Source organism: Cyprinodon variegatus, unplaced genomic scaffold (assembly GCF_000732505.1).
Source record: "Cyprinodon variegatus isolate N-32 unplaced genomic scaffold, C_variegatus-1.0 Scaffold814, whole genome shotgun sequence".
NCBI classification, from domain to species: domain Eukaryota; kingdom Metazoa; phylum Chordata; class Actinopteri; order Cyprinodontiformes; family Cyprinodontidae; genus Cyprinodon; species Cyprinodon variegatus.
The window spans coordinates 289,002-300,368 of NW_015151267.1; the positions used below are offsets into that span (position 1 = coordinate 289,002).

An 11,367-nucleotide genomic window follows, 5' to 3' on the forward strand; every position below is an offset into this window, starting at 1 on the left:
ATGATTAATAAATACTTAATGAAGGCGTTTTATTTCAGACAAATAAACACAAACTACTCTAAACATGCATTCTGATGTGAGCAAAGTCAGACCCCAGTGTGTCTCTCCTGTCCTTGTGCTTTTAGCCTTCATCGGTTTCTGTCCACTACTGTCTACTTTTATCCCTTTGAGAGTGGAAACCAATCAAAAACCAAACCTGAGATTAGCAATTTTTTCCGCTTCTTGAAACTTTACTCTGTTTCTTTTGGTTTTGGCTGATGATAGAAGCAGCTAATCGCTTGTCTTCAACAGCTGAATCCGATCTTTATATGCAGCATCCATCGCTGTGATAAACCGGCAAAGTTAGAAACAAATTGCTGGATATACTCTAAATGTAAATATATATAATATTTATACTGCATATACTCAGCCATAAACAACAGTTCAATCAAGCCTCAGTATAAACAGTGACGATAGCGTTAGCTTAGCTCCCACAGAGCTTTATATTTAAGATTAATCATATTTGTAGAGCATTATCCTACTGCTGTCAGAACTACGACAGAGTATTTTATTGAGATGATAACAAAATCATAACATTTTGAGAATAATGTAACATTATAAACTTGTAATATGAGAATAACGCTGCAACATCAGAAAAAAGTCCTAATTCTATGAAAATAACGTGATATTAAAAGAATTAAATCATAACATTATGAGAATAAAGTTGTATTTTAAGACAACTCTAACAAGAAGCCCTGTCTTCCCTAAAAAAGAGGAAGTTGGAGCATTTTGTGAAGTTATACTTTGGCATCAATTGCACAAATAATGAAAAAAACTCTTTTAGCATTAAATTATCATCAGTGTGACTCTAAGTGGACTGGAGTTGATGTTTGGTGGAGCTGGTTGGTCGACATCTGAAGCCCAAAGCTTTCTTTCTGAAGTGGGTTGAAGTATAATGACTTCATTCTCATAATTTTACGACTTCATTCTTGTAATATTATAACTTTATTCTCATGTAAAAAAAAAAAAATCTCTAATCTGTCCCTAATAATCTAGGTATAGAACACATTAACAGCTTTGTTAAACTAAGTTATGTTTTCAGCTTCCAAGCTTCTCTAACTCTGCTCTGGGATTCTTCCCAGAGAGGCGACTCAGGAACTTCCATCTTATTTAAAGGGCAAAAACTAAACTTATAAAAAAGCTCCAGAAATGACAGCGAGTCCTGGATGAGTTTCTAAATCTGGGCTGGCTCTGATTTAAGCCTGTTTTCCTGAAACCTTTCAACGCTTGTCAAAGGATGTTTTATTTAAACTATTTATCAGGCCTAATCAGCTTCTTCAATATTTGGCTGTGAGGTTGTTACTTAAAACTTTAGTTTTTAACTCTGCCAAAGTAATTATTGAATAATATTTCTATCAACGGCATCAAAGACAGAATCATAGGAGCTAATATTGCTGAGGTCTGGATTTGGTTTCCACAGAAGTGACTCAGCAGTCTGATAATGGACCAGAGGGAAGAATCCTGATGGAGCTGCAGAGACGCCGGGCGGGGGGGGGGTTAGACCAGTGGCGGCTCATTTGCTCCTTTTATTTCCATATCTGTTCTTTAAAATCATAAAAATATTTACAATCTTTAATGTTTAATGTAAACCTATGTGAACCTTTAGTCAGCTGTTAACAATAAACAATCAAATCCCTTTTAGAGCTGGTTTGTTGGTTCATGTTTATGTTTTCTCTCTTAAATATTAATCATTATTTACTCTACTGTGGTTCCTAATGGGTAAATTAATGGTTACTAATGAGTAGTTAGAAAATATTTATGATATAAGAATTAATTTCAAATAGAAGGATTAATATTGTGATTCCATATATTTTCTAGTAGAAAGATTATGTTCTATAAATAAAGCAGTGAAATGGTTCAATGACGGACAGGTAGAAGTTGCTGCTGATTGGCTGTTGACAGATTATTGATGATGATATTTCATCAGATTCATACATGAATTTAAATAGTTTTTACTGCATTTCCACCAAAACAGACGAATCTAAATCCAGACAGGATAGATTGTGTGAACAAATAGCTCCGCCCACTCCAACAGGAACTGAACCATTTGCAGCGAGCTAATAGAAGGCAGCCGCCAGGCCCAGAGACTCCCACCCCCCGGTGAGCCGGAGCTCTCCTTCTCTTCCGCTCTCTGGGGAAATCTGCCCTCTGATAAGAAGTCGGAGCTTTCCCGGGCATCGCCCCTAGATATTGTCTGGGAAGATCAAAGACGGATCCAGGAAGAAGCGTGAAGCAGTTTTAAAAGAGCCACACAAGAAGAAAAGGGCTTCTACATGCATTGAAAAATGCATTTTTCTGATCTCTTCTGCTTTAATCCACTTTCAGAAGAACATTTAAAACAGCTCAATAGAGCAGGCTCTTGTTGTGGCCTCAAACAAAAAAAAAAAGACAATCTTATGGAAGATGTTTTTTTGTTCTTTTTCTTGTGTTTGTTTCCTGAGTTTATCTCTGGCCTTTCATAGATGAACTAGCATTGACCCTTAGGTGTGCAGCAGCTCCCTGTGCAGCCTCCTGTGTCCCCCATCTGACTCGCAGCCTTCAGCAGGTGCTGAACGGCTGGATGGAGAAAGGACAGGAGGTAGACAGTGAGGGATGGACATTATCTCTTCTAGCCATAGGGCCACACTACAGACGGACTCAAAGGCAACACACACACCAAGGAAGCAGGCAGGCTCACTGCGACCCATAGATTCCCACTTCCAGACAGTCTGGTCGCCTCTAATAGTGCATCGCCGATTTATGTGCTAACTTTCCCACATCTTTTTAGATTTAATCCTTTATTGTGCCGTTTAACGTAAAACCAGCTTTGTTAATATTTAATTTCTGACTCATTTTATTTCCAAAGTAGCTCAAGCTCTGTTGTTTCAGATGGAGAGTCTTTGCACACATTATTATGATATAAAAACTCCAAAAATTACCAATTGGTTAAAGGTTTGAATTTTTTAATTATTGTAATGTTTGCACACGCCTTTACAGTTGCAGCCATTCAAAATGGCTCTCCCCAGTGGGAGCGCACTTCCAGCCACTGCAGTGAACCCTTCTTGCATATTTTTTTACTCCAACTCCAACCTTTCACTGAATTACAGGGTCTGACCAGGAGATGATGCTTCTCTTTAGATCTTAATGTCCACAAATCATGACAGAATATTTTAGTACAAAGAGATTGATGTTTAAAAAAGCAATTGTAGGTGACCAGCCAAGGACCAGTCAAGGAAAATGGGGACATTTTGAATAGCTGCTGCTGTAACTAAACTATTGCACGATTTACCTGACTAAAAGATAAGAGGTTTTCTTCTGGTTTTCTTTTCCACTATTCGTCTTTGCAGGAAATTGAGACTGAATTGTATAATACAGAACAGAACAGTAAATTCCCAAACATCGTTTTTTTTTTCAAACACACCAACATTTAGCTGTTTTTTTTACATTAAATTACAAATAAAAAAATTTAAAAATCAGCGTTTCATAGACTAACTGAAAATAAGAGCAGAACTACTTTAACATAATTCTACTCAAGTAAAAATAAAAGTGAGCTTCCAAGAAATGACTCGAGTAACCGCAAAAAAAAAAAGAGACGGTAAGAAGAATAAATAAACATGGCGGCTGATTGATGCCAATTCACAACACGTCACCTCCAGGTGCTTTATAGAGACAATGGATTCAGATTGGTTCAAAGTTTCTGTCAAGGAAAACTGTAAATAAAAGATGTAATTAGAAACACCAGATATAACGTTCTTAGAAAACTCAGAGGAAGAAATTGAAGAAACATTTCTTCAACTATTTTTTCAACATTAAACCTATAAGACAAATCCAGTGTGTAATCAGCTGCATGTTACAGCGAGGTAAACTGCCTCCAGGGAAAATTCTACTTTCTACTGTATAATATCTTGACCTTTATATGTCAGAGAAAGCTTAGCAGGTGCAATTAAGACAATGAAGCTGGTGGAGAACAGAACGCTCATTTAGCTGAACTAAAACTGTACCATCATCTAGGAATGGATAAAATATTAGATAAAACACTCTTCAAGATAAAACAATTAGATAAAATCCACTTGCAATAAGACAACGTGATTGTCTTTTTCTAATTGTCTTGTTCCTTTGGCAAAGTGTTTCGCTTACATCCTCAATTCAAGACAAAATGCACTTAATTTAAGAAAAAACTACTTATTTAGATTTTATTTTTTTGCAGTGTTTGGTCTCTCTGGTGCATTTTAGCTCAAAATGTGCTTTTTTTGCCATTAATTAAAGTTATCTGTGTAAAGTAGTCCACAACAGTGGAAATATTTTATAGTAAATTTACTCTAGTAAAGTGTAAGTCAAAATAAAGTGTAAAAAGAAAGATCTGTATAAAGTTGTGTTTGTGTGGATTTGCTCGTAATGTGCTTCCTTCTGAGAATTCATCTAACATCAAGAACAAGAAAGTTCAGGATCAAAACCCTGCAGAGTTTTTAATGGATCCGTCTTCAGGGCTGAATGAGACTAAATGCGTTTAATGATGAGGTGTTTGAGGTTTGGTTGTTATGAGGACATGGTGTCCGGTGGTGCAGTCGCATTGCTCTATGACCCTCACTCTAATGGCCTGTTCTCTAAGGGCCCTTCAGGGACCAGCGGCCCTCGACCTCTCATCTTTTCCCAGCATGCTCAAAGTTACACTCTGCAGCTCAACATACACTTTGAAAGCAGCATTAACCCCCCAGAGAGCGCACCGTAACCCGGGGCAATCATGTTGTCTGTGAATTCAAGGAGCTCAGAAATATTGTTTTCATTTGTTATGATGATTGGAAACCATAAAAACACAGTCATAAAAATGAAAGTATTCCTTGAGTTTCGGCCCATGCAGCCGTTCTATGATGCTACAATGAGCTGGAGTTTCTATTAATTCTTCTTCTGCCTAGATCCACTTTTCCAAATTGGAAAACGGCCCCCATTCTCATGCTGGTCTGCCACCACCAGCCTCTGCCCTCCATTATCTAAACACAATATAGATGAAATGGTACCCAGATTAATTGCCCTTCAGCTCCATCCCCGATCTTCATCTACTGTCTAAGACATTTGGTAATGAAAATGAGCCCCGTCGTCATCTAACAGCCTTATAACTTAAGTAGTTGCTTTGATGTGTCAAAGGGAATAGGTAAGGCATTGATCCGTGGGTGCCGGCGCTATTTCAATCTGTTTCATATTATTGCTGCTCTGCATTGCAGCAGTAGCTTATGAGGTTGCACCAGAGAAGCCCCCTGGTTAAATCTGGGGTTCCTCAAAGGAAGGAGGACTTGGGCGGGATAAGAGATTGCATTTTAATATTCTATGGCTTATGTTAAATCTGAAGAGTGTTATGAGAAAAGTTGGATTTTCATGGGAATTACTGTTGCCGGTTGTTTGGTGGGTTAGCTTAGAATATTTTTGATACATTTTGAATGTCTCTGTTATATTTTAATCAGTTTATTGTAAAACTATCTGCAAAACTGGAATCTATCTACATTTTACTGCCTTACAACCATAAACTTTAATGCATCTTATTTGGATTTGATAGACTGGGAGATCTCAGATTTAATGTTCATAGATTCTAATCTGATTTCCTAATGTGGCTGACGGTGCAGAAAAGCTATACGGCTCAAACTATTCTGCTAAATTTGCTAAGAAGTTAAAATGCTTTCTAAGATCTCTGTGGGCTGAATGCACGTCTGGCTACATCAGTAGCTTTTAAAACATTTGGTTATTTTTCTTCTACTGTACACCAATCTGTAGCACCCCATAAAATTGCAATAAAACTCGTTAAAATGTGTGGTTGTAATATTAAAAAGTGTGAAAAGGTTTACTAGATGTTAATACTGTTGTACGGCACTGGATTGCCTGCTCCAAAAATGTTTTATGGAACATAATCTAAATTGCAAAAAGAGTCCTGCTGCTTTTTTTTTTTTTTTTTTTTACGCCACTTCTCCTTGATTATAACTTCCCTTTTTAATTTTTGATAGTCCATTTTCTGCCATTTAAAAACCACGGTAAGATTAAAAGCACATAAGTGCATCACAACATGTGGGTAATTAACTCTGCTGAATGACTGAACATTAAATAAGAGCTGATTTGGCAGGTCAGGGGGTCGCTGGACTAGATCTGTGAACAGACCATTTGTCTGGTTAATATCTGAACCCAACATGCCCCCCCCCCCCTTAAGGGCGCTTTAAATGAGCTTCATTCAGGTGTAGCTCAGAGTGAGACTTAATCCCATGGAGTCCAGATTTACATAAATAGAATCTGAATAAGACATAGAATACCTGAGGAAAAAGAGCAGCCTGTGTCTTTCTATAGTAATTGGTGAAGCGCTGTCCTAGATAGGCCAGCGCAGAAACCGTGACTTCCCCATCTTCCCACTACAGTCTTCCTTAGAGAGATGCAGACGGAGCTCCCATGTGGTATTTCCCTTTTTGGAACACAAGATGCAAAAATGGCTCCTGCTGCACCTCTTAAGATCAGGACAGCAATTAACTGACAGCTTGCTTTACACCACCTTCAAAGAAGAGTCAACCAATCAGAGGTGTTTAACTGTTACCAGGGCAACCATGGTAGTTACACCAGAGTGGGAGACGGGGGCGTCCATGAACCCAGAGTGGGACACACCTTCTCCCACTTAGTGGTTAGGTGTTTAAACTCTTACAGTTTTCTTCTATTTCTGTGATAAACAAGCAATAAATGAAATGTTTAGTGATCAGTTCACCAAATTATTTACGTACCGTGAGGTTCAGCTTTGAAATGAAGTTTATTAAAAGCCTGCAGTCACTCTAATTCAGACTTTTAAAAATGTTATTTTGTAGCTTTTCGTAAACAATCAAACATATTAGGAACATATATTTTAGCTTTCTTCTCGGGTTTGCCAATATTTAAGTTTATCAAAATTACTGTTGAATCACCAACCTGGAAGACGGAAGAGTTCTGACCCAAACCGCTCTGGAACCTCTGGATCTACGCTTCCTGTACAGGTTTTATTAAACTGCAGAACTGAATCATAAAAAATGACTCTAGACCGATTCTAGAAATCTTTCATCTGCACCCATCTCATATTTATTTAGATTGTTTATTAAAAGAGTGATAAATCAGAGTGCAGGCTCCAACAAAGTGAATCCCTAATTAGCATCATCAGAAAATCTGGCACCGAGATGACATATTTATTTCCTTGTCTTTGCTGTTTCTGAATGATTTTTTTTTAAACATATTTAACATGCAGTTCCTTAAAGCTTCCACCTGTTTAGGTTCATCTTTTGTTTTGACCCTCCAAGCCAAGTCGTGCTGAGTCACTGTAGGTCCTGGTGAGCCGTTGGTCGGCTGTGAACCTAAACATGGACTAGATGATGATTCAGCAGCAATCAGCTGTTTCACCAGAAAAGCTGCTATGCTTAAAAGATGCTTTGAGGTTTTGGTTTAAGCGTTTCGCTGCCTTTCCCTTTTCACTTCCTGCAAACCACAGAAAGGCTTATTATTATAATTTCATAAAACTTTAGGAACTAATATTTTCTCTCAGTAGTCCTGATCTATTTCCTTTGTCCCAAAGATCCGGACACTAAATCTGTATTTTTAGCTCCAACATGAGGTGATAGCTTCGCATTCTGATGATCATCTGAAGCATTATCTATCCAGTGTTATTTTATTTTTATCAGCAATCCTTCATGACTGTTAAGGGGTTTATTAGTTCTCCACCTGCAATCACAAAACAAAAACAATAAAAACTATCAAGACATAAGCAAAGAAACACCGTCAGTACGTCTGTTATAATGTGCATAAAATGAATTTTTTTAAAAGCCAAATATAAAGAAATGAAGGATGCATGAAAACCCTGCGCTGTATAAAGTTGAAGATAAATGGATTTTCAAAGCTCCTTTTTTTAAAAAGCTGTTTCTTTCAAACAATTCAGTCGGGAGGATTTCAAAGTCAAGCTCCTTTATTAAACAGTCAGAGCTGATATTTATCTGACTGAAAGGCCAACAGTTACAGGCCTGGGATGAGCCAGAACCATCATTTAATATAAATATCAATGTATGCAAACATGGCGTGTTGTCCAATCCTAGTAATCGGGGAATATTGGAATTTACTGTGTTTTCTGTGCTTTTCTTCTTCCTGCAGACATTTCCTGTTCAAGCAGGGCTCCGGTTCATCTGCCCTCCTGTCAGGCGCAGGGCAGGGCTACCCTCTGACCTCTGGGACGGTGTATTCCCCCCCACCACGGCCGCTCCCGCGCAGCAGTGTGACCAGGCCACTGTTTACCTTCAACAAGCCTCACCGCTGCTGCAACTGGAAGTGCACGGCGCTGTCAGCATCTCTGCTCACGCTGGCGCTGGCTCTGCTGCTCACATATGTCATCGGTGAGTCAGCAGACAAACTGCCTTCAACTGTAGAGAAGATCACATATTTCTATCATGCAGATCACAGCTAGTGAAAAAAAAAACAGGAAGTCTTCTTTTCTTCTGGTAAAGAAAATCAAAAACCACAAACTTGAAATGGTATCAAAGCAGGATTGTTAACTTCAAGCAGTGTTTTATTCCAAAGTTGTCCCTCTGAGGAACAGCCGTCCCAGACCAAAGCAACGAAAACGGCTAATTATCCTGTGACCAATTTAAACAAACAGGTTCCTTTGCTTTTAACTTCCCTGCAAACAAAAAATAAAGCAATCTCTTATTTTCACTCATTCTTCCTCTCAACACAGTTTTTCCTAAATCTTCCCTTTGCTTCTTCTTAATTATTGAAACGCGGCTTTATACTGAATGTTTTCCTTCATTTTTAAGGTCTAATTACTTAACTCTCTTATTTCTCAGCCTCAATCAACCATAGAAAGAAAAATGCCATTACAGCAGAATTTAGTTTTTTTAATTGCCAAACCAAATGAAACTAATTAAGTTAGTCGGTTATATAATCAATGGAAAATAATGTTCCTGAGGTTTTAGTTCCTTCAAAACAAAGTTGAACTTTAAGAGTTTAATGTCAAAATTTAATACTGAACATCAATTAATAACATATAAAGTACAGAAGTTCAAATCTGCAACAGTAAAATGTTAAATGTAATTATTTTATCTGATTTATTAACAATGATTAACAGTTGGTACCATATATATAAAAAGCAAACAGAATAGATTTTTATTTCAAATACAGAATAAATAGGTGATGTTTCCCGTCCTCAGCTGGTGACATGTCCAGGTTGGACCCCGCCTTTTGTCCAAAGACTGCTGGGGGACGGCAGCGCCCCCCCCAGGCCCCTGATGGGGAAGCAGATATAGAAAAAGGACGGATTTATAATGAATTATTTTGAGGTTACACCCAAATAGGAGCTTATTTTTATATTTATACTCTGAATTGAACAAATAAAGTTCACTGTGTTTATTACGGTTAGAGTCATTTTAAATGAAGCCACTTAACACTAGTTATAAATAAACCTTATTCACATTGTGCATTTATAAGATTTTACATTTAAATGTTTTATTTAGCCCTGTGATGGACTGGCGACCTGTCCAGGGTGGACCCCGCCTGTCGCCTGTAGAGAGATGACCATATATAGGCACCAGCGCCCCCCTCCCCAGCAGGGATAAATGTGACAGAGAATGGAGGGATGGATGTTTTTATTTATTTAGCTTCATATTTATTTTACTTATTACATATAGAAATGCTTATTTAGTTTGATCCATTTTCCACGTTTGACACAATTTAATGTAAACCCTTTTTAGAAATAGATTAACAAAAGCTTCATTCCTGACTTTATTTATGAATAAATCTTTACTTTAACCTCTTGGTCAAACTCATTAAAATCAATAGTTATTTCCAACTAAAGCAGCAGAATGTGTGGGTGTGCTTTCCTCCTATCGCCTATTCAGAGGTTCAGAGAAATGTTTTCCTTACCATTATGTTGCAGAGAAATGAGTTTATCACACATCGGTTAAACTGTATGCATGTCCGACCGACATGTATACGTCCTTTTTATTCTATATCAAGGTGAAAGAAAATCATTAATCTATGTGTTCAAATATGTTAAAAGAAGAAGTTTAGTCATTTGCTTAAAAAGACATGGTTTAAAAATGCTTGCAAATAAAAATGAGGTGTATTTATTTTGCACTTTTACCTCCGTTGTTCTGTGCAGAAAAAAAACAACCACAAACGCACCAAAAATACAAAATGATAAAAAAAAAAACAACTGTGACTTTGGAGGAGCTGCACAGATCTAGAGCTCAGATGAGGGAATCTAGTATTAGGACAGCTTTCAGTCATGTTCTTATTCAATCTGCTCCTTATGTAAATATTCTGAGAGGAAGGTCATTAGTAAAGGAAAGGAAAGTCCATTAAATCTTTGTCCATAAGCTGTTTAGAAACAGCAGGAGTCTAACAGACAGATTCTGTCTGAAATCCATTTTCCATCCTTCAGAAAGACTAAACCTTCCATCTAACCTTGCAATGCAAGCTGGATTATCTGAGGTTTCAGTCTCACAACAAATCCATCTTGAAAGACTCCTGCTGATACGCCCCTCTGCGGACCACCAGCGAGTCTGACCAATCACATGCCAGCAGGGTTTTTAGGGGCAGAACATGTAGGAATGGCGCCGGTCAGAGGGGCGTTGCTTACAAACATGGCAAAGCTGGAGAACTCACCTGTCCATAGCATTTGGTTTTAACTAGAATAGCGACAATTACTTGTTGACATAAGAAGCAAAGAGAAGCACTTTGTGGATTTATAGATGGGAAAATGTCTGTGCTTCTCTTCTGACAGGATTTAGAAAAAGTTTGATTTATCAGCTAACGAAGCGTCACGATTCGCTGCTACGATTGGCTGACAGCGTATTATAGAAGGCGGGTGCTAGCTGGCACCCCACCCCATCAGCTCCAAGTATTGCACTAAATGAACGGCAGCCATTCCAGATTGATATTGATATTGAACATAGAACTAACTCAGTTCTACATGCATCAATCTATCTACTGCCAGGTTACCTTCCAACACGTCTGGTAAAGCTTAGGATATTTTGCAAGAAAGAATTTACAAAAATGTATCTCCAGATGTGCAAAGAAGCCAGAGATACTTAATTACCAGTAAAATGTGGTTCTACACACTATAGGGAGCTGAGGGCACACCACACTTTTCAGATCACAATTAGGGAAACATCTCTCTCTCTCTCTCTCTCTCTCTCTCTCTCTCTCTGGCCCTTTTCTCCCTTTTCAGAGACATTCTAAGAATGACGGATGAAGTTATATTCAAAATTCATTTTTTAAATTTTCACTAATGTTTCAAGCTTTTTTCTGATCGATTTTTCCACATTCATTTCTGCAACTTCTTGTTTTTGTTCCTTAAAACAGGCTTTGCCTTTT

The 11,367-nt window shown here is 37.9% G+C and overlaps 1 protein-coding gene across 1 annotated transcript in view; it reads left to right on the forward strand.

The window, feature by feature from the left end:
• The window catches only part of LOC107098829 (teneurin-1-like), a gene marked incomplete at its 3' end in the record, with an annotated part of 205,708 nt that overhangs the window by 118,321 nt on the left and 76,020 nt on the right, over positions 1 to 11,367 (forward strand). The window contains exon 5 of the mRNA XM_015396686.1: positions 8,149 to 8,387. Coding sequence (XP_015252172.1) covers positions 8,149 to 8,387 — 239 coding nt within the window. The remainder of the gene's footprint in view (positions 1 to 8,148; positions 8,388 to 11,367) is intronic.